Source organism: Episyrphus balteatus, chromosome 3 (genome assembly GCF_945859705.1).
Source record: "Episyrphus balteatus chromosome 3, idEpiBalt1.1, whole genome shotgun sequence".
Lineage (NCBI taxonomy): Eukaryota > Metazoa > Arthropoda > Insecta > Diptera > Syrphidae > Episyrphus > Episyrphus balteatus.
Window position 1 is genome coordinate 46,380,188 of NC_079136.1, and position 24,776 is coordinate 46,404,963.

At 30.7% G+C, this 24,776-nt stretch overlaps 2 protein-coding genes across 3 annotated transcripts in view; both read left to right on the forward strand.

Annotated features, from left to right (window-relative positions):
- The window catches only part of LOC129913190 (uncharacterized protein DDB_G0288805), a 306,856-nt gene that overhangs the window by 122,058 nt on the left and 160,022 nt on the right, over positions 1–24,776 (forward strand). The gene's annotated exons all lie outside the window — the stretch shown is intronic.
- On the forward strand, positions 10,835–11,655 carry LOC129913196 (protein phosphatase inhibitor 2-like). 2 transcript variants are annotated; one of them, XM_055991752.1, is made up of 2 exons: positions 10,835–10,858; positions 11,021–11,655. In XM_055991752.1, exon 2 carries the CDS (start codon positions 11,041–11,043, stop codon positions 11,572–11,574), a length of 534 nt encoding a protein of 177 aa, XP_055847727.1. In that variant the 5' UTR covers positions 10,835–10,858; positions 11,021–11,040; the 3' UTR covers positions 11,575–11,655. The 2 variants fall into 2 exon arrangements, with proteins under 2 accessions (XP_055847727.1, XP_055847726.1); XM_055991751.1 differs by having other exon boundaries at positions 10,852–10,963; positions 11,021–11,654.

The following is a 24,776-nucleotide window of genomic DNA, read 5'->3' on the forward strand; positions in this document are numbered from 1 at the left end:
TCAATAAAACTCTTTAAAAACTCATTTACAGCTATTTTTTCGATTTTTAGAGCTAAAAAGAGCTCTATTTAATTTCTTGGATAGCTTCTAGTGGCCAGTAGCGTTTGTGTAAGTGTTTTTGCATTTGATTTAGAGCTATGAAGTGTAAATATAAATTCATTTTGCTTTAGTATTAGTAAACCATAATAACAAAAGAAAACAATGAGATGGTTGCTTGTGTTGATCTTTGAAAACATTTCTTAAACACAAATATTTTAAAGTAAAACTTCAAACTATACCTAATAAAATATTTATACTTTAAATAATGATGATTACCTAAGACATACCAAGGCATGATTTTATGTGCCACTTTATTTTCATCACAAACATAGGTATTGCACCTCGAAATCTTACAACGCGCCTCAGAAATATTAATTTTTTAATATTAATTTGAAAACAAAAATAAAAAAAATGTATGGAGAAACTTTATCAAGGGGCACGGTAGTGCCCAGCCAAGTTCTCTAGCAACTTTGGCACTACACCCTTATTTACAGGAAACAACTCAGGCCATTTTCGACCCCCCTCTAACTTCCACACCAAAGATGCTAGAAATTTCAAACTCACTACATTTGTTGAGCTCGTCAAAACCAAACACCTCACAAAATTTCAGCCTCCTACGATGAGTAGTTTCTGAGATATAGGGCTTCAAAAATCGCAAAAACCGTAACTGACTCACTGACTCACTGACAGATCATCAAAATTATGGAGAACTTCCCGATATCGTAGAAACTTGAAATTTTACACGGTGATAGGACTTGTGGTGTATACAAAGGAAAAAATCGAAAATTTGAGATTTTCAATTCAGGGGGCGTGGCATCCGCCCATTTCCGCTGAATTTTCATCATATATTATAGAGCACTTCTGATTATCGTAGAATCTTGAAATTTGGTAGAATAGTAAGCTGGTAGTTTATACAAAGGAAAAAATTTAAAACTTGAGAATTTCAGCCAGGGGGCGTGGCAACCGCCCATTTTCTCTGAATTTTCATAAATTATTATAGAGCACTTCTTATTGTCGTAGAATCTTGAAATTTGGTAGAATGGTAGAACTGGTAGTTTATACAAAAGAAAAAATTTTAAGTTTGAGAATTTCAGCCAGGGGGCGTGGCAACCACCCATTTTCACTGAATTTTCATCAAATATAGAGATTTTATATTCTACAGCTATACCTTGCAAAAAGTAGTGAAATCACAACAAAAACATTACTGTTAAAAAAAGAGCCAAGTTCTCCTATGTTGAAATTATGCTGGCACAAAAAGTACTGATATGTAAAAGTGTACCAAGTTCTAAATTTTGGGTTCAAATTCGTATCAATAAAATTTTGATTGTTTACTTGGCAATTTTTGAAATAACTTTAAAAATCGATAATTAAGAAAAATTGTCAAGAGAACAATCAAAATTTTATTGATACGAATTTGAACCCAAAATTTAGAACTTGGTACACTTTTACATATCAGTACTTTTTGTGCCAGCATAATTTCAACATAGGAGAACTTGGCTCTTTTTTTAACAGTAATGTTTTTGTTGTGATAGTATCTACCGAAAGATCCATTTTGGAAGAGCAACAAGAACAACTCTTTTAGAGCTTCTAAAGATCTCAAAGGCTACAAAAGTATTGTTTGAGAAATGTTGTAAAGCATCTTTTTTATTTAGAACATAGGGTGCCTCAGATAAAAAAAAAAAAAAAACATTTTTTTAAGACTTCTTTTTAAACAAACAATAATAATTGCAAACATATTTGACGCGGAGTTTTCCTTCCCTTCGCGATTTTATTTGTATGCACGAAAATTTTGTTCTTTCGATTTTCTCTCAATGTGTAACCAAAAAATTATTTCTTAAAAGTGAAAGAGATGATTTTTTGCGTACGAGAATATTTAAAAAAAATTACTACTTCAACGCAATGAGCGCACACCTACGCGAAACGACAAGGGTTTTAAAAGAAAATGCTACACGACAATGACATTTAGGGTTTTTTAAAAGCAAAATAATTTATAGCTTTGTCGCGTACTTCGTGTGGGTTTTATCATAATATGATAAAAAACCCTAAATGTCATTGTCGTTTTAACAACTAATGCGATACACGACAAAGCGGCACAGAACGAAAAGTTTTTGTATAAGAAAAATAGTTTATCGCTTTTTCGCGTTGGTACTCTCATAACTCGATGTTACTAAAATTTGACAGCTGACACAAAAACCTAAAAAAGAGACGAATAGTTTTTCTTATAAATACACGAGCAACTGTCAAACTATCAAGAAGTGAATGCGTTTTTACGCAAAATATTTATTAAACGTATTTTCTATTTCATAATTCTTTCAAAAAAAAAACTAATAGCAGTTTTACAGATGAATCACCCTGTTTATGCTTTTGTTTATTTTCGTGTTGGTAGCTCTCTTCTCTTGCTTTTTTGTTTGTATGGTTACGAATTAAAATCAAAGGCTGCTGAGTGGCTCTAAATAGCATTTGTCTTTCTCAAACAATGCCTTTTTAAAGCATATGTATCAGAAAATGAGTATGGCTCTTGGAAGGTTGTGATATTTTAGAGCTTGAAGATGTTATGAAACTAAAATATAGAGCTTCTGATTAGTAAAAAAATGTCAGAAGTTGCAACGGAGTATAAAATAGGAGTTAACAGAGTTAACTCCTTCAAAGCTTAAATCGAACATTTTAACAACTCGTAGCTCCGAAAACGTTACTTGGGTCATTTTATAGGAATTGTAAAATGTCACTATATTTGACAAAGTTGATTGTTTTTGTTAATGTTTTTGCTTGAAAAGTTTCGAAAAAATATGAAATTCTCTTTTTTCGGCTCATCATAATTTTTTCTAAAAGTCGAAAATATCATATTGTAACACGCTTAGGAATAACCTGATTTTTTAATCAGATGTACCATAATCGAGTACCAGGGCCACAAACATTGAAAACTTTGTAGAATTGTCGGGAAATCCACATCACCAATTGTCAAGATTTGGGATCATACAAAAATTATTGTGACAATGAATTGTCAGAAATTTTTTCAAAATTGTCACGAATTTCCCGACAAATTTGTCGTGACAATTTTCTTGTGGGACAGAAAAAAAAAACATAAAAATGAAATTTTTGTCAGCATTGTAGTTGACAATTACCACAGGCAAATAAGTTTCAGTTGAGAAGTGACAAGTTCAATTAAAATTGTCGAATAGTTTATTTTCAAGTGAAATTGAGGAAAAATCTGAAATGAATAAAAAAAAATAATGGTTTTAATGAAAAATTACGAGTCTGCAAAAGTACAGTTATACATTTTGATTTAAATCATGTAAACATGAAAATGACAAAATTGTCACAACAATTTTTTCATAATCTGACAATGACAAAATTGTCACAAAAAAATTATTGTCCTTGTATTAAAATGACAACTATGTCACCTGTCAATATTTTATAAAATTAGTATATGTCAGACAATGGTGAAAAATTTGTAGAATTGTCACCTGGTAAATGTTTATGAAATAGGGCCTAGGTGGGACAAGGACCGCGAGTATAGTAAGAAGGACGTCCACGTCAAGCAACATCACAACGCTAGATATTTCTTAATTTTTGAATAAAATTGTACACTGTTACGATATAAGATATATTTTTGCTATAGTTACATCTTCTTTTCTGAATATAATGTCGAATCTTCTAGTACAAATGCAACCGAACGAATTTGAAACATCACTTGTCCCAAAAACAGTCAAATCATTATTCCCAAGGTGACCCATTTTATTTTTTAAACGATTTGTCATAAATTAAAAATCAACAATCGCAGCCTAAAATAAAATTTCACCTCAAAGGTTAAAATAAAAAAAAAAAAAAAAAACAGCTTCACAGTATATCATCGATGACAAAAAAAAATATCATATGCTCAAAAAACCAAGGCCCTCTATGAAGCTAAGGACCTCCTCAGCGCACAAATATATTTCCATATATGAAACTCAAATAACCATGAGCTTGTAACAGATCTTGGTATCAAAAATAGAAATATCTTCTCCCCTGTCCTTCTTATTTCTATATTACACACAAATGAATACAAATTAGTTACATCATCATAATCACAGATAAAGCAGGTATATAAGATCCCCATCAGCCATCACCATTCACTACCACCCTCAAGCAACCATCACCACAATAAAAACTACAACAACAACAACAAATACGACTTTATTCGTTCTTCGAAAAGAAGGTATTTATTCTGTGCTGCTAAGCTTTATACCAAGATATACACTCTACCCATCAAAAAAAAGTACTTGATAGCAAGGTAGTATAGAAGCTCACTGTTATAGCAGATGGAATATTAAATGCGAATAAGGAAACAAGGACATTTCAGTCAGGATCCCACCACTCCTTCCGCAATAATGACGATAATGATGTCTCCTTGAACTCCCCCCCGCAAGGAGAGCTGCTGCTGTATGTTTATGTTTAAGCAGGATAACTTTGCATACTTTCAATTATGCCTGGCTTTCGTCATATTGCTCGCGATGAATATTTGCACATAAAAAGGAGCTGAAGAGGCCATAGCCATATTATCCTTGAGCGGTCGTATAGCACTTTCAATTGTATGAATTTGATGACAGAAGCACGCGAATACGAAATTGTCCTGTCAAATTGAGGTGGCTTCGGTCCAGAGCGGATTCTTATATAAATTTCGATTAGCAAAAGCTTTGAGTTTTTTAGAAAAGTTGAAAAAGATGATGCGATGATGTCTCGAGGTAATGATGGACGCATTCGTGCGTTTTGTGTCAATGGGGTGCTTCGTTTTTTTTTTTTTTTTTTTTTCATTTCAAATTTGTTTTCATCGCATACAAACAAGAAGTAGGTACGAGTACAAATGAAACAAAACGCATCAAGGATAAGGAGATGAGAGATAGTGGAGTGGCGAGTAAGAAAGATGAAGAAAGTGAAGGTGGAAGGGTACCTCTATAAGCTTCTGAAGGATTCTTTTTATTTCATCACTTTCACTCTTTATACAAATTTACGAGGTCATGTGTGAATAATTCACGCATTTGTGACTCCTTTTTCTTAATTTTTTTATTTGTCAAGTATTTTTTATCTTTTCACGAAAAACAAAATACTTTCTTTTCTTTTCACCAACCAACCATGCCCATATGTCACTCTTAGACCAATTGTCGAATTCTTTTGACATTTCTTCTGTATTTTTGTTGTGTTGTTTAGTGTCATTCTTTCACCTGTTTCGTGCCTATACAAAGTCGTACTTATCTCATTTCATTTTCACTTTTAATTAAAGAAGGACGCATATGACAATGTAGGACACATAGGGTAAAAGGAATTATCTTTTCTTTTTATTTTTATTTTTCGTTCTTTCTGTTTTCATCAAATTTGTTGTATGCATTGCTGATTCTACACATCACAAAAGCTGCGAATAAAGATATGACTATGATGATGATGGCGGCAACGATGTGATGTGATAGTGGCGCCCTCTTGAAGATGTCAAACGACAGAAAACTGTTCGGTTGCACTTCTCTGTGTATGTTTTTATTTGACTTTTATGTTATGTCAATGTGTGGACATCAACAAAACATTCTTCTTCTTGTTTTTTTTCTACTTCTATTTCTACTCCTATTCATTCTTCTTATTATATGACGATTATATGGTGTTATGATATGCCTGACTTTGAAATTGAATATGTGTCCTAGTTTTAATTTTTTTTTTTTTTTTTTTTTTTTTTATGTGTAATGTTATATTATACCTACATTTGAATGTTGTATGAATTATTGATGTTGAACTCGTTAAAAAAAAAAAAAAAACTCTACTGCTGAATTATGACACAACAGGGTCGTGCTATGAGTTGTTCTAGTTTGTAAAAATTAGGTCATAAGGTAGAGGTGAGTTTATTATTGACATCTTTCTTCTTTTTTTTTAATTTTTCTTTAAGATTTAGTTCTGAAAGACTTATAGAAATGACAAAACTTAACAAAGGAAATTAGAGTTGGATAGAATTTTTGTAGATTGTAAAAAAAATGAAGATTCTTTTCACCTTTCTTTTATCCATTTTTATCACTTCACGTTTCAGCTTTATATACAGGGTGTCCCAAAAGTAATGGATCAAACGAAATATGCTGATTGGGGAACTTAAGGGCTCTGAGAATTTGGTAACTTGTTCATCCCAAATCCTTACGGTTTTCGATTTATTTGTGAAATTTCGCAAAATTCTTACTTGGCAACAGTATTTTGCTTCCTGCGCCCATTATTGATTTTTGTTTTTTTTTAAATTCTTTTACGAAAACATTGCAAAATAATTAGGAACCATTCATTTATCAAAAGATTTTTTATTCCATACGCCATTTCGCTGCAAATTAACTAACAGTTTCAAGTTTTATTAAAAATCTATTTCTAACTTTTATTTGAGAGCAACACCGCAAAAAAATTTTGTACGGTGTGACACTGGTTTATTATTTTAAAAACTTGTCCCAGTATTGCAATTTTCAAAAAAGTATAAATGTTTAAAAAGTTGAAGTTAGATCGCAAAATATTGCAATTTTAATTCAACAAAACAAGGTTTTTCAGAGCAAAAATTCAAATATCAATTCAAGCTTGATAGGCTTTAGAAGAGTCATATGCAAGTTGATTGAAGAGACTCAAAACATGTGTATCATTGCTACAGGCTTTTATTTTTATTTAGAAGCTCTGAGCAGAGTTTTCGAAGTCTTGTGAAAGTCAAAACGAGATGTATTCCAAAAAAAAAAAAAATAAAGAAAAATAAGTTTGCTTATAAAATTAAATGTCCAAACAAAGTCATATACTTACTAGACGCATTTTGCGGTATTTGATCCACGTACGTCCTGATTGATAGTCCGGCTCCTTACCCATCGAGCTATTTAGGTAGTTTCATATTGGAACCACTTGAAACCAAAACTTCCTAGGGGCTTGCATTTAACTTCCTGATAAGTTGCACTATCTTAAAAAATATGGTGACCATTTATTTTTTTTTTTTGTTTCAAAGTTATTATTTTGGTTATTTTCTGTTTTTTTTTTTTGTATATACAGGGTGTCCCAAAAGTAATGGATCAAACGAAATATGCTGATAGGCCAACTTTAGGGCTCTCAGAATTTAGTAACTTGTTCATCCCAAATCCTTACGGTTTTCAATTTAATGCAGTTTTTGTGAATTATCGAAAAATCTCGACTTTGCAACAGTATTTTGCTTCCTCCGGTCATAATTGATTTTCGTTTTTTACAATTCTTTCACTAAAACATTGGCTAATAAGAATAAATAATTATTTAATCAAAATATTTTTTATTTCATACGCCATTTTGCTGCAAATTAATTAACAGTTCCATGTTTTATAAAAACTCAATTACTTAATTTTTTTTCAGAGCAACACACTGCAAAAAATTTGTATACTGTGACACAGGTTAATTATTTTAAAAACTTTCCGTGTTATTGCACTTTTCAAAAATGTATAAAAGTTTCCAAACTTGAAGTTAGAACAAAAGATATTACAATTTTAATGTAACAAAACAGGCCTTTTCAGAGAAAAATAACAAAGAAAAATAAACACATTTCCTCGACTGTTGTTTGTTTATTTCTTTTTGAATAAAAGCCTCGATTTTTGTTTGTTATTTAGCTCTGAAAACCCCTGTTTTTTTGCATTAAAATTGTAATATCTTTCGTTCTAATTTGAACTTTGGAAATTTTTATACATTTTTGAAAAGTGCAATAACACGGCTAGTTTTTAAAATAATAAACCAGTATCACACCATACAATTTTTTTTCGGGATGTTCCTCTCAAATAAAAGTAAGAAATTGAGTTTTTATAAAACATGGAACTGTTACATAACTTGCAGCAAAATGGCGTATGAAATAAAAAATATTTTGATTAAATAATTATTTCTTATTATAAGGCAATGTTTTAGTGAAGGAATTGTAAAAAACAAAAATCAATTATGACCGGAGGAAGCAAAATACTGTTGCAAAGTCGAGATTTTTCGATAATTCACAAAAACTGCATTAAATTGAAAACCGTAAGGATTTGGGATGAACAAGTTACCAAATTCTGAGAGACCTAAAGTTGGCCTATCTGCATATTTCGTTTGATCCATTACTTTTGGGACACCCTGTATATTGTAGTGGAGTCAAATTAGCTTTATAACTCGGAATCCAGGGAAAGTCGATGAATTTGCAAAACGAGTATAGGGCTGCATTATTAAAAGGTCAAATAAGAAAATTAAAAAAAAATTTCACCGCTCTCGATTACAACAGTTTTATGGACCGTTTACTGTCATTCCGTATGAAAGCGTTCAATCGGAATTGAATTTAGGATTTTGCTCAAACTTTGTAGGGGTGTTCTCTAAGACTGTTAGGAAGCAAATCCATGATGATTTAATTTTAAGTTGCGTGGTTTCCCCGCTAACAGCATTTGAACTTTTACAAAACGTCATTTTCATGTTACTATAGTTTGGCGTGTATTGAAGATGTCGAGTTAATTTTAGATTTATTAAGTTGAAAAATATCTATATTTAATATTTAGTAAGTATAAGTCTCCTACATATAATAACCAAGGTTCTGGAGCCAGTCAAAAACCATGAAAAATCAGTAAAACTACCAGTTTTTTAAAAATTGTTTTTAACCCTCTGTAGACACACCTCTTTTTTGTGAATCTGGTTTATAATTTTTCATGGCGCTAGAACTTTTTTCGGTCTCACTATTTTATGGAGAATCATGTATGAAATTGATGTAGAATTTCCCGAGGAATTCGAATACTGTATTCACAATTCCCAAAAAATGTGTTTTCACCCTAATAAAGGTACTTTTCTGTGACCACTTTTCATTTTTGTCCTGCCAAATTCGCACCCGTGTGCCGACAGAGGGTTAATTCAGGGATAATTATTACGTAATTTTTTCAAATTTATTAAAAAATTACTATTCTTTAGCTTTGAAATGCCGTTTCAAACAAAAAGATATCTTCAATAGACGCAAGACTATAGTAATAGAAACTGACGTTTTGCTAAAGTTCGAAAGCGGGTAGCGGGGAAACCAAGCAACATAAAATTAAATCATCATGGATTTGCTTCCTTACAGTCTTAGAGAACATCCCTACAAAGTTTGAGCAAAATCTTAAATGAGACAGCAATTCCGATTGAACGCTTTCATACGGAATGACAGTAAACGGTCCATAAAAACAGTTTTAATCGAGAGCGGTGAAATTTTTTGTTTAACTTTTTCATTTGACCCTTTAATAATGCAGTCCTTTACTAGTTTTACAGATTCATCGACTTTCCCTGGATTCCGAGATTTTACATATTTTATGCTTAATTTGACTCGACTATTATCTTATAAAAAATTATTTTTCGATTTTTCGAATTTTTCGATTCCTACGAATAAAAGTTTTTTTTTTATATTCACATTTATTCTTCTGATAGTTTAACTGACGATTGAAAAATCAGATACTAATAATATTATACTGATTGCCAAACCAAATCATTTTTGAGAAGGTGAAAGAGAATAACATTTTTACTCAAGAACAATTTTTTCTGGTGCAGAAAAAAATATCTAAAAAATTCGATTTTCTTAGAGGCTTCTAAATACGACGAGATCCGACATGTGTCCGTCATCCACATAACTTAGACAGTGGCGTACGTTAAGTCGCCGGGGCCCCAGGGCAAGACTAAATTTTGGGGGCCCTTTGATATTTGGGGGCCGCTTAGATACAAAAACAAAAGTACGTATACGCCATACATTTTATTTATTTTTAGGTTTATTTTAATGTTTTAATATGTTCGTAATGCACTTTGCTATACTTACATAAAATTTCTATCATAAAAGTAGTAAATAGTTGTACTAGGGGCCCCCAAAATTAAATATTTCGAGACCCCTAAAATGAAAATTTTTTTAGCTTAGAATTGACAGTTCTTGGGGCCTCTGTTCTAAAGTAATATGTACATGTACATATTTGATTTTCCATCATCTATCAAAATAAAAATTAAATATTTAGAGTCCCCTAAAATAAAAAATTTTGAAGCTTAGAATTGATAGTTCTTGGGGCCTCTGTTCTGAAGTAATTAATACATAAGTATTTGATTTTCCATCATCAGACATATTTTTTTTTTATTTTGGGGCCCCTGAAAAATTATTTTTGGGGTCTCAAAATTAAGTGCTTAGAGGCCCCTAAAATATAATATAATTTTTTTGGAGCCAAGAATTAATGGGTATTGGGGACTCTGTTCTGAAGTAATATTCGGAATGCCACTAATAACGTAATGTCTTTATTTTGGGCCCTGATGTATTTATGTTGGGGCCCCTTAAGTAATATTTTTTGGGGCCCTAAGATAAAATTATAATTTTTTCTTTTAAAAAGGCAGTTTATTTTTTTGTGGCCCCTGGGGTAACCTTTTTACTAAATCAATATGTATTGTGTGGCTACCAATGCATTATACATTACACTGAATGATATAATTTGTCTCCCTTGTATCCGAAGTGATTCAAATACATTTTAATTTACTTCGTAGCTCAATTTATGCTAACAGTTTTCTTCTCTGCATTGTCTCCAGTTGGGGCCCTGGGGTCAGTCGGGGGCCCCGGGGCGCCGCCCCGCTTGCCCCAAGGGAGTGTACGCCCCTGAACTTAGACTAAAATTATTACATTTAAAAATCAGTTACCTCTTACTTAAAAAAAATCTGCTGCGAGCTCCTAGATTGTAAGCCTATACATATAATAACTGGTCCAGAAAAAAACAAACCTTAATCTTCAACCTCATAAACTGTTTTCAATACAGCCTCATTCAAAAGCCAAATATCATTATGATTTGATACACAAAATAATTTGCGAAATTTGCTGTAATATGAATAGGTTGTTAGACTTCTTTGAGTTTTTTGTAAATCCAAAATTCTTTTTTTGACTTGTTAACTTCTATTATATTTCACAAGTCTTTAGTAAATAAATAAATAGTTATAAGTATGCATATATGTAAATTTGTGTATTAACGTTTTAAACAACTATTTTTTATTACAGTTTTGTTATGCAACAACTTGATGGATCAATCATCAACTGACGGCGATGAACCATCTAACCAACAACCATCGACTACAAAACGAACCAGTATATTAAAGAAATTTCCCAGTCCTAATAAATTACAAACCGAAGCTCCACGCACAACCAAAACTGCTCATTTCAATGAAGAAAATATCAAAGAAACCTACCATCCAGCTAACAAAGACTACGGTTTTGACAAAATTTCACAACCAAAGACACCCTTCGCAAGAGAAGAAGCTCCAATTGATCCAAAATTATTAAAGAAACGTTTACAAAAAATCACTAAAAATAGGAATTCATCTGAGTCTGAAAATATTGACGATGATCAACCACATTCAAGTGGAGTTACTCCTTCTGCAAGATCAGGAAAAAGTCAGAAAAGTAATAAAGTAAATGCATCAGTTAGCCAAACTTCTGGTGATTCCGTATCATTTGAGGAAAAACGTCAAAATCATTACAGAGCTGAGTTCAAAATTGCAAAACAAGCTGTTTTAGAAGAAATTGACGAATCACAATATTCTTCGTCTTCTTAAACTTTGAACAAAATAAAAGTCTTAAAATTCCACAAAATTTGTGTTTTCAGATTGGAAACTTTTTTAAAGACCTGAAATAAACTAGCAAGTTTCACAATTTACAAGATATTTAGCATAATTTTATGGCAAATGTCACCTATTTTTCTCTCTTTCTTTTCAGATAAAATCTATTACCCTAAATAGAGGCAAAACTTTTCTCCCATAAGAATATTTATCTCTCCACTATTTAACCTCTATGTGTGCTACCCCACTTCTGATTCATATTTTTATTTTTTTTTTTTTTGCTTTCATTTAAAACTTTCAAAAACTTGGTAAAAAGTATAAAATGTATTACCTTGTACCCTATTAATCTTAACATCGTTCTTTATTTTTTTGGCTTTGCTTGCTACGCCAAAAAATATGTCACAAAACTATCACAATTATCCTAACAGCTAAACATCAACCACCTGGTATAACACTGAATGCTTTACAAGCACATTTTTTTTTTCTTTTTTTACTCCTTTAGGAACATTCCTTTTGCATCTAAAGGCATTTCCTGAAATCCAATTTGTACAAGTGTTTTCGCTTAAATTGTCACGGTTTAACCGGCATTCTGGCACTATAGCTAGTGGAAGTGGAAAGTATACAGTCAAAGTTTTTTTTGTGTGTGCAAAAACTTCATCTTTTGTTCCACAAATAAAACCGGAAATACAACAAATCTCTGGCAGCCAACATAACAAAAAAAAAATAAATAAATGAAATGAAAAACTGAAAATAATTCTCTGGAAACCTTCAATTGTCGCGTGATTTTGTTTCCACAAAACTCACGTTTTTCACTCTCTCTCTTTCGAAATCTCAAGACTTCACTTTGGAAACCACAAAACACACAATTTTTCTCACCTTTTCACCTATAAGAATATAGTCATTTGGTCGGTCGGGAAGTTGGGAGAAGAAAAAACAACCAAGTTCCAAAAAACTCTGTGTTCAAAAAACCTTAACGCTTGAGTGTGCAATATAACACTCTCCAAAGTGCCAATGCCAAGTGTGCAATCCTGCCACAGAGAGATGTTCCCGAAATGTTTCCAGAGAGAAAAAAAAAACACACACAAATTCAATGAAACTTTTTCCAATAAATAAGTTGAAAAGTCTCGATACACTCCTAGGTACTCTCTGTACTCAATTGGGAAAGCCCAAAACCCCCAAAAAAAAAAACAACCATCATCAAGAACGCAACAAAATAAAAGTAAGTCAGCAAATTTTTCACACGGAAACTTTTAACTTGTTAAACGGAAACCGACACCGAAGACCGAACCGTTTGTGTCACTTAAGAATGATGGAGTACGGTCACATCCAAGAGGAGAACGAGAACGGCTTTAGCGATACCGTTAAATATCCCATTGTATTTACCCTTCCCTCCAGTTTCTAGCAGTTGCAGGTTTGTACTCACAAAAGTCTCATAAAGTATCAGATTTTCGAAAGAAAAAAAAAAAAAATAACAGAATCCAAAGTTGACATTATGAGGTTTTAAAACGACACAATTTTCCGGTTTCCTGTGTTGAGACACGGTGAAAAAAAGAGGAAGGAAAAAAAACCCAAAGAAAGACCAAAAAACTTTTGCCATCGAAAGATTGATCTGTGTATTTTTCCGCACATGAAAGTCGATACAAATCAAAGTTAAAAAAAAAAAGTGTGCTGGTGGTTCAGTTCAGCAGCAGGATACACAGGACTTTTTCTGTTATAGGAGAGTAGGTATGTGGCTGGTGCAACGTGAGCTATTTCCCAGAATGATGATTGTATAGTTATGACTTTGCAGGTTTATTGAGCGTGAAAAATCAAGGTGTGATTGCAGAAAGTTTTATTCCTTCTTGCAAATGCATGTGGTAGCGATGCATTGAAATAAAATACCTGCTATCGACTTATAATAGTTGAGAGAGAAGGGAAATTGATTTTACTGCTATCGAAGTGTGAAAATATTAATTAAATGACATTTTGAGATTGGATTTTGATAGACTGTGGCAAAATGACGATATTATTTTGTGTGTGTTAATTGCTGGCTAAGTGAAGTTGAATGGTATAAATCGATTTGATCGGAGTGGATTTAAGCTGAGATGAAATGAAAAGGATATTTTAGTTTCTTTTCTACTCTTGATATGTCGGGATAACTGCCCATGGCCTAGCCGGGAATAAAAGGGTTTTGGAAAGACGACAAACTTCGGATATGGAATTATTTACGAAATAAGGATAACGAATATTCGAACTAGAGGTAAGCACCCCTAAAACCTTTAGAAAAGTATTTTTTTCTTTTTGTGGCAAAAATATTGTTAAGCAGTTTTATTATTATCATCATCATCATCATCATCATATAATAAAACGGCGAATATGGTTTTTGTGGTACAATATACAGGGCCCACAAAAACCGAAGGGGCATAAATTATACACTGAACGATAGAGAATGGCCTCTATAAGTGCAGAATCTATTTATTTTTTTTATTTTTTAAACCGAAATAATGAAATTAAACAAATTAAAATTCGATATAAAAAAAAAAACAAACCAAAACAAAAACAACTGGAATATCTGTTGGAAAATTTCCAATCGACTGGAATGAAATGTCATTCATGACTGAATGAATGAATGAAAGCATTCAGCGAAAATCAAAAAACATTAAGGTGGTTTCACATTCGTGCGTTGTTTTAAGATCGCATGTTAACTATGATTAACTTTCATTGTTTTAGTTATCTATGTTTGGAAGTAAGATGTTTGTTTTATGACCATGAATTTTTTTGTTAAAATCGAATTCTATTAAAATCGAGTCTATTACCCTACAAACAATTTTGGTTCTATAAAGCTTTACAGATGCAATTGTTGTATCTATAAAGCATTATAGAAGCAAAATTGTTAGTAGGATACTAAGGTCCAATCTTTTGTAAACACTTTTTTCTCTCTTGAAAGAACACAAGAATTTGACAGTTCCTTTACCATTTTACCAAGTTTTCACTTTAAGACGTTTACATTTTTGTATAAAAGGCACTAATATTTTATCGCACACCAAATGCCGCATGACAAAGCGTTTTTCTTATGAGGTTCAGGGAAAACTAACAAAAACGTCTTTTTTGTTTCTTATCTACAATAACAATAAAAATAAAATGCACGACTGGGGTCGCACGTACTTGCTCTTATGCTTAAAGTAACTCTAATGTTAAAGCTTTTTATTCAATAAAATTAGGAAAAATTTGATATTTTCAAGAAATTTCATAGGTAGTGTAAAAAATAAAATCTGTTTTTATAATTAATTAAATACCATTTTAAATATGTCTTAAAATGAAAAACAAGTATGCCATTTTATTACTTGTATAAAAAGGTATTTTTAGAAAAAAAATTTCGAAAATCTTAGGAGCCGTTTTTTTTTAAATAATTTTTTATATATAAAAAATTTCTCACATTTTTCAAAAAAATAGTTGGTATGCCATTTTGAAGAAATAATTAATTTACACATAAAAACTAAATTTCAAAATTTTTAATTGATCCGTTTTCGAAAAATTGATTTTCAAAAAAAAAATTTTGAAATATTTTTTAAAAATCCAAAAATGCGTTTTTTGAAAATTTTCTAAAATTTTAATATTACCTTTACTTAAACACTTTTGTATAAAAATTTTCATTAAAATCGGGTTAATGTTGTACGAGATATTCAGAAACGAAAAAAACCGTTCTATGACAGGTACCGTTAATAACGGTACAAAAAATATTTTTTTTATTAAAAAAGTTGGCTCTTATGTGTAGTACTACACACAAAAATTTTAATCAAAATCGTTAGAGCCGTTTTTGAAAAAAATTAACTTTTCTATTTCCGTTATATGGCAGGTACCGTTAGTTTTGGTCATAAAAAAAAAATTTCAATTTCCCCTCTAGGGAATCACCAAAAACTGCTAACTACCGAGTTTGAAGAAAATCACTTCACTCGTTTAGGCTGCAGCTCCAGATAGAGACAGACACACAGACAGACAGACAGACAGACAGACAGACAGACAGACAGACAGACAGACAGAATTGCCGGACCCACTTTTTTGGCATTCTCCATCATCGTAATGTCATGTAAAATTGTTATCTCGAGTTCGATTTTTTTTACGAATCCTAAACTTGCCCTATAGTACCTATATCGCAAGTAAAAATTGGAATTTACAATATTAATTTTTTTTTTATTTCTTTCTAGCGCTATTTGTTTTTGTTTATTAAAGCAAAAATTAAGCTTTCTGCATCATTATTTTTTATTTTAAGGTAAGAAAAACTTTTAAAAAATGAGTTTGAAAATGTTCACTTTTTTTCTCGCTAGAGTAATTTTAAAAAAGAGTTAACAAATTGTTTTTTATACAATAAAATAAGTTTTTTTATACAAAAAAATAAGCGAAAAAAGCCATTTTTTGCAAAAAGTGAGTGAAATTTCAAACTCATTTTGTGACAGTTTTTACGACCACAAAATTAAAAATTATGATGCAAAAAGCTTATTTTTTGGTTTCAAACAAAATTTTTTTAGTTTTTTCACTTTTTAGGTCATTGTAGGTGTGGCTTTAACATAAAAAAAAAAATTGTGTTTAAAACTGTGCAAATAAAAAAAAATAAAGAAATTGGCACTCGAATTTCGAGGGCGGGGTCGGCTAGTTTTTATAAATCTGCTAAGGCAAATGGACACCTAATGATTTGGAAAATTTACACAACTTTTTGAGGTTGGCAAAACAATCCTTTTAGACAAATCATTTGTTTGAAATTACTTATAACTTCCTTATAGAATTCAATTTTCAAAGTCATCAGGTATTCGATTCCCATAAGATTTCTCAAAACAAATGTGGTTTAACCTTTCATTTATTCCAAAAACTATACATATATTTTAACTTTAATTCATTTTCATAACTAAACAATATAGTCCATAAACTTGAAAGTCTATAAGATTATTATTTGTGGTTTTTATTCATAAAAATCACATTTTATTTGAAAATCAAAGAAATCTTTTGTGGAATAAATCTGATAACCAAAGCCTGTAGAGACAATAATTTGTGAGTGTTTCTTTTGGAGACAAAATTGATTTTCTTATCAATTGTCTTTTCCAAAATAATATCCTTAAAATGTATGTATAAAGGATCACACTCTAAGGGTTCGAAACAATTGAACAAATCAAATTGAATTAATACCATTTCAATTGAAAATCAAACCTTAAGTTTCTATAAAGAGTTTGTCCTTTCTTTTTAAGATACATCTTAAAATTTGCCTAAGCACAATCAAATATATATGTTTTTTAGAATTAACAGTAACGTGTGGAAAATTGTGAGAGTGTTATTAAAGTAAAAGTTACAATTATCAAAACTTACCATTATTATAAATCGAAGTTTTTGAATTACACTTCGTCTGCGGTTTGCAAGGAAGTTGGTTTAAATTTTGAAACTAACGATACTATACCCAAGACAGAATGGATGTTCACTCCTTTTTATAAAAGTTTACTTTATTTGAAAATTATATTAGACAAGTTTAATGGCAAAGCTTGGTGGTGAATTGGCCGAATTGCGGAACACTGTGGCGTATACGTAATATTTTATTCTACAGAATCCGTTTAGTTTAATTATTAAAGTGAAATCTTCGACCTCCAATTGTGTTCTTAAAAGTTTTGTGTGTAATTTATATGCTGGAGTCATTAGTGTTTATTGAAAGACTCTCAAAAGTCTTCTCTTATTAAACTTCGAGTGGGTTTCAGAAGGTTCTTTCTCTCAAAAATCTAATTTTATTAATTCTTTGGTAAGTAATGACTTAGTATAGGATTTTCATGCACATAAAAACGAAAAATATGCGCTTAAAATATACTCTTAAAAGTAAATAAAATGCACGACTGGGTCACACGAACTTGCTCTTAGAGTTAAAGTTGCTTAAATTTAAAAAAATAAAATCTGAAATCAAATTGCCCTCTAAAACAAGTATGCAGTTTTGATTGATATATCTTTGCCGCCGGGTACAAAGGGGTTAAGTCACAAAATTGCACTTTCCGGGTTTCGATGAAATAAGAATAACCTCTTTTGTTCTCTTTTCAACTCTTTTCTATAAAAATAAGAGGATCAATGCTCAAAAGTTCGTCGATTAGCTCAACTTCACATTTTCAGGCAAACTATCAATTATGACTTAACCCCTTTGTACCCGGCGGCAAAGATATTAAGATGCATTTTTAGAAAAAAAATTTTCAAAATCGTTAGAGCCGTTTTTTAAAAAACTAATTTTTTACAAATAATTTTTTGGAAAAAAGTTTTAAAATAAAATTGGTATGCCATTTTGTAGAAATAACTAATCAACATCTAAAACCAAAATTTCAAAAAAAATCAATGTCCCGTTTTCGAAAATTTGATTTTTCAAAAAAAAAATTTCAAATTTTTTTTAAAAATCTAAAAATTATTTTTTTCGAAATTTTATTTTTGGCTTATCGACGGTTAAACTTTATAACCTCGTAGGTCGAAAAATTCGAAAAAAAAATATTATTAATGCAAACAATTCAGAAAATTCAGAGCTATCTTTTGGTATATTCAGTTCAACAATTTTGTTTTGAACATTTTTCAGGAATGACGAAATTCAAAAGCTCGTATTGATAGATCCCATACAAAAACAAGAAACACAACATATTGTTTTTTGATTTCTGAAAAACTTGCAAAAACAACTTACGAGGTTATGAAGTTTAACCGTCGTTATATTAAAATTATATAAATGCTTCTTCACAAAAAGTTTCATTGAAATCGAATAAGCAGTTTCAGAGATAATCAGATTTAAAAAAAAAAAACGGTTCTATGGCAGGTACCGTTAAAAATGATTTTCAAACTAAATTTTTTTCATTTGAAGATAGACCTTGTTTTAAAACTTACAGTTGAATTTTTTAAACAAAATCGTTGGAGCCGTTTTTCAGCAATTTTAACTTTACTAAAATCGGTATATGACAAGTACCGTACGTAAATTAATTCCAAAAACCCCTCTGGAGAGTCTTCAAAAAATGCTACATACCAAGTTTGAAGTCAATCGGTCCATCCGTTTAGGCTGTAGCTCCTTATACCTACAGACAGACAGCGTACTGACAGACAGACGACCACGTTGGTTTGTCAGTTTTCTACAGTATTTACTAACGTTTTTGACTTTTTTTCCAATTGACGTTCAGTCAGTTTTGGTCAAAAATTTCAAGCGTGTAATTTCGTTATTTTTGCAATTTTTGGGAAAATATGCACGAAAAACATGGATTTATTTTAGAAAATTTGCTAAAAATATGAAAATATGCATTCATCGTAAAATATACAAAAATATGCACTAACGATTGAATTTAAAGGCAGTCTCCTGATTCGTATACATACTTCATTGCCATGCTTTCAAGATGTTCCTTAAAAAATAATATGGAAATCCGATCCCTAGTAATTAGTGAGTAACTAAAGCAAATTATTAGGGAACCCGGCCGAACAGCTCTGATTTTGATGATCTTTTTTTTTCAAAGGTCGGTAATTAAAAATACTTTAAAGTCTATAGATTAAAAATTGCCGATGTTGCCGTAGGTACCTATTGTTTTTTTTTTTAATTAAAATTAAATGTTTTTTGAACAACAAATTTTTTTTTGCTTAAATTTCATAAAATAAATGATACCAAAAGATTCTATAAGTAATTTAAGGAAAAAAAATATATGGGAGTAAAAGACAATCTTCCATCGTTCAAGCGATAAATGTAATTATCACAAAAAACTGCCTTCAAACACAAAAAAAATATTTTGAACACAACGGCAACACCCACAATATTTACATACACGTTCTTAGAAAGCCAGAATCTCATTTCTATCAAAATTTAAATCCACTAAATTTAATCAAGAGTTTTTGAAAGAATGGTTCTAAACTCAGAATTTTCAAAAAAAAAATGTTATTAAATGATCAAGAGTTTTTGAAAGAATGGTTCTAAACTCAGAATTTTCAAAAAAAAAAAATGTTATTAAATGATTTTTTTTTTTTTTTTCCAAAATCACAATGAATGCTAAAATATTATAAGTTTCAAAGTTAAAAGGTACTTTCTATCAACCTATCATTCATTGTGTATATTTTGAAAGACAACAAATCATAAATTTGGAGTACACGCCATCCGTCAGAACAAATATAGTCAAACATAACAGCACAACACAAAATTATCATACAGTACTGTAGATCAAATGTATGTAAATTTTTTTTTTTTTTTGTTTTGTTTTAATACCTTAAAGGATACTTAAGTCCTTTGAGTGCTATGCATTTGAATAGACAAAAATATCTCTTTAAATTTCACACATTTTAGTTTCGGCAAAACATTCCCAAATACATGCTATGAACAACAGCTATAATTCTAAGCAGGGACAACTATCTATATGTATGTGTGAATGAAGTAGAAAAAGGGTATAGCAATATATATTTATATAGGGACACTAGTTGGGCGCCAGTTTTGTATGTAAAATATACATACTCAACTGGAATATATATCGCCAGTAGAGAAAGAGTGATGTTATTTTGAAGCAACTTTTCCATGTTAGTTATATGCAAATCACTGAAATAGGTTAACAATTCGTACAGGACTATATCTGTGTTAGAGGAGAATAGTAGTAGTAATCCGAGCGGTACTCGACAAGGATTCAATTTTGTTAAGCCACATGCTGTGCTGTATGATGCTGACTGTCTCTCTCGTCGTCGAACGACACACAAACCAACCCGGATGGAGAGAAAGTGCCAGAGGATGCCCAAGTTTTGCATAATATCTAACGGCAAGTAGTTGTCCCGTAGAGATTTTTGAATTTTACACACAATTTTTCAAAAAAAAAAAAAAAAAACAAAAAAAATCATAAAAAACAAGCAAACACACAAAAAAAAAAAAAAACAAAGCGATGTCGAAATGTTGATGGTTTAGGGATATCATAGTGAGAAAAATGACAATTGCCGTTTTGTCCGGGATTAAGGTATATTTTCTTTGTTCTTTCTGATCTAAAATCTGGGCCATGTTGAATACTTTTTTTGGAAACGCAACATACTGTAATTTTAAACAGGATACAATTTTAAAATCCTTGTTGCTGAGTTAGTTGTTATTTTAACATTGGGTAACTATCTACATCCGAAGAACTTGCCTCATTCAATACACGCAAATGTGGTTTTTAATTAACATAACTTTTGTCACACACACATTCGACGACAAGGACACGACAGACGTGTCGGTTGTCCGGATGGGACGGAATGGCCATCAGCTGTGTTGTCACATTGTCACATCACAGTCAAAAAATGCGGATTCGCATCAACAACAATAACAACAACAACAACAAAAATACCTTCAAGAAGAAAAAAAACCAAAATGGCCGAATGACATCAAAACAAAAACTAACCAACAACATTGTTGTGTGTTGGTTACTCTTCACTCTTCTCTTCTGATGATATGGTTTTGCTGCGATGCGGGATGTGTATATCGTCCTTAAAGGGCATGTCTGCGTGAATAGTGTTCGGCTTTTATTTATGCTAATTGTTACACGAGGTTGTTTATTGTTATATTCTCTCCAAGGATTTGCGGATGAGTCCTTGTTTTTTACGGCAGGCAAAATAGAAAAGAATTAGTTTTGTTGTGCACACATTTATTATGTGCTTCATGGTGCACACTGTTAGTCCTTGTGTCGTTTGATGATAATGAAACATTTGTGTTGCCTTGTACTACAACTATTACAATTAACCAACGACGACTAGTAGGATGATGATTATTATGATGATGATGATGAATATTATTTTTTTTTTTTTTTTAATTTTCTATCTGGAAAGTTTTATGCTCTGAAGAGTTTTTGTCAGTTTGATGCAGCTTATTTTTGAATAATTTGTCATAAGGATTAATTGTTTTTGAAGCTGAACAAAATATATTTCTTTTTTTTTTTTTTGTTTCTTTTTGATTTTGATGAGCAATTTGCAGGTTTTTTCTTATATATTATTTTTTAATCAAAGTCTCTTTACGGTTTACTTAATCTTAGAGTCGATAGAAGACGAATTAGAGTCATAATTACTAAATCGAAATGAATTGACACATTTTTGGGTTCGTTATTGTTGAGTAGATGATACCTACAAGATAAATTTGGGATTTTTCGTCTTTCAAATTCTTTTCAGTTGAACAAAATTAGGCCATACTAGATCAAATCAGTGATAATTTTGGTAAAAAGAATAGCTTTCAAAATTACAAATAGGAACATGCCTTAAAGCAGATGAACAAAAAAAAGTGGATGACAAGCTTATCAAAATAGAACAAAGGAAAAATTTGTACAAAATTTAAAGCATATAGCACGGATAACACTGATCAACAAGGTTTTTGATACAAGAACCAAATTATACTTTTCTAGTAGTTTTTGGGATGCTGAATCTGAATCTGAAGTCAGAAAAATTTGAGTGGCCTTCGTTTTTGAAATATCACCGTTAGAAAATGTCAAAAAAAAACATAATTTTGGCTGTTTTCGAGGTTATGTTTTTATCCACATAAAAACAGAACCTCGAAAACAACCAAAATGATGTTTTTTTAGCAGAAATTTCACGAAAAACTAAATAAACGTAACGAAATATTCACAGCCAAAAACGGTAACGGAGAAGACACGTTACGGTCTTTAATTGTGAATAACTTGGCAACAATTGGTTTAATTTTCGTAAAAGCTTCTTTGACACCAACTTTATGATGAGCCCTAACGACTCACCAAGTTTCCATATAAAACATCCAAGTAAACTGGATAACAAGCGTTAATATGTAATCTCCGTTACTTTGGAATGGCCGATTTCTGTATCGGCTACAGATGCAAGTTATATCTTACAGGAATGTTGACCGGTGACAACATAACCTAGGTTGCTGTTATTTTAAAAACTGCCACCCAAAGAAGAAAAAATCTGATATGGATATTTTTGAGGTAACGATAAGTTTCAGAAACCTACCTGAATAAAAACAACGAAGCAACGGGTATCATTCTTATAAAATTTTCTAGGTATCGCAATTGTCTAGTAAAATAAATTTTAAATTTAGGGTACATAGTATTAAAAGTTGTTGTACAAAAATTTTATTTAAGTTCCCCTCAAGAAAATTAGGATAAATTTGGCGTTATCGTTTTTGTGAATTTAAATTATCTCTTTTTTTTTTTTCGACAACTTAACCAAAAGGTTATAAATGGTAAGTTAATAGACCTGTAGAAAATCGTATGTGTTCGTTACTATGAAGCGGAAATTCACTTGAGTAACAAGTAACGAAATGTTAATTGCAAAACAATGTTACTCAAATTTATTCATTAAATAAAAGTTTACCTTAGGTAATGCTGCGCTGGGAAGGTTTTTTCAAATTTAATTTTTTCGGAATACATTGAAAGAAAGAACGAGATTCTTAGCGAAAAAAAAAACAATTTGTAAATTTTTTAAGAAATAGTGTCTAAAATTTGAAAAGGATCGGTCTAGTAGTTTTGAAGATATGATGACTGGCTCAGAAAATTCATACCAGTTCTTATTACATCGTAAAGTTCGCTCCAATCGACTTTTCTTGTGGAAAAGTTTAGTTAACCTCAAATATGAGAAATTTTATTTTATTAGTAATACTAGCTGACCCGGCGGACTTCGTTCCGCCATTTTTTGTATTTATTTTTATTTTTGACTCTATAATTAGTTAACATTTTAAATGAAAAATGAACTTGAAAAGTTCGTAAAATGAGTTTAAAAATATTCACTTTTAAACTTTTAGCAAAAGTGGCCTATGTAAAATATGGCCTATGTTAAAAACGGCCAAAAAACTTGGGACAAAAAAAATTGTTTTTCCCGTTATTCGGTCAAAAATCATTTTAAAAATTTTGTACATGCATGCGCATAATTGAAACGTATATTTCCTATAAATTTGAGATTTTTTGCAGACTTTTAAAAATTCCAAAAAAATAAAAGACTACTCAAAAATGTATCTAAAAATTAGGTTGTTTTTCAAAAAATTTTATTTCAAAATACATGGCCTATGAAAAAAATCCGTTTTAGACCCCTAATTTAATTTCTTTCTTATGGTGTAACTAAAATTTCTGTGCAAAATTTTGCGTACCTCTAATTAGTCTTTTGTCGAAGGCCTATGACTGCAAAAAAACCTTCACAACTTGGTTTTGAAATTTTTTTGAATTTTTTCAATACCTATTGAATAAATTTGTATATCATTTAAAAAAAAAAGTCAACTCTTTACGACTTACCGTTTAGAAAATAGCCTCTTTTTTCAATGTCGTGTTACCCCTAAAATTTAAAAACAAAAAGCTGTTAAAAACGGCCAAAAAACTTGGGACAAAAAAAAATTGTTTTTCCCGTTATTCGGTCAAAAAAAAAATGCATGCGCATGATTAAAACCTATATTTCCTATAAATTTGAGATTTTTTGCAGACTTTTAAAAATTCCAAAAAAATAAAAGACTACTCAAAAATGTATCTAAAAATTAGGTTGTTTTTCAAAAATTTTTATTTCACAATACAGGGCCTATGAAAAAAATCCGTTTTAGACCCCTAATTTTTTTTTTAAATATCTTTCTCATGGTGTAACTCAAATTTCTGTGCAAATTTTTGCGTACCTGTAATTAGTCTGTTGTCGAAGGTCTATGACTGCAAAAAAACTTAAAGACTAAATGAAATGTTTTTACATAAATATCTCATATTACGTTAACAATATCATATTGAAATAGGTCACTGTGGTGTATGAGTAACATTTTTCTTTTAATTTTAAAATTTTTTTTTTCGAAAAAAACTTTATTTGAAATAGAAATTCAGGAATCAATTTTGTGGTTTAAAAAAAAAAGTTAGCTTGGTTTTGTTAGGTTTCTCTTTATTTTTAATTTAACAATTTTTGTTTTTACTTTTAGTTTGAAGTATTTTTGTCTGATTTAATTTTCAAGAGGGTATAGTTCTTACTTAAATTAAAGCACAGATCTTCTTCTTTAAAATGTTAAATCTAGGCAAAAATTGGATTTTTATTCAACTCATCTATACTAACTAAACGTGTACCTACCTAATAAAAATAATTTTATTATTTTTTTTTTTTAACAATTGTGTTATTGTATTTGGAAGTCTTAACTTTCTATTTAGTTCAATAACAAAAGAAATGTTCATACATACCCCATATAAGTATTACGTAAACTATATTAGATCGAAATTGGTCACGGTGGTGTATACGTAACATTTTTTTTATAATAAATCAGGAACTCT

Coding starts and splice junctions, on each gene's coding strand:
- LOC129913196 (XM_055991752.1), top strand. CDS start 11,041: ATGGATCAATCATCAACTGACGGCGATGAACCATCTAACCAACAACCA.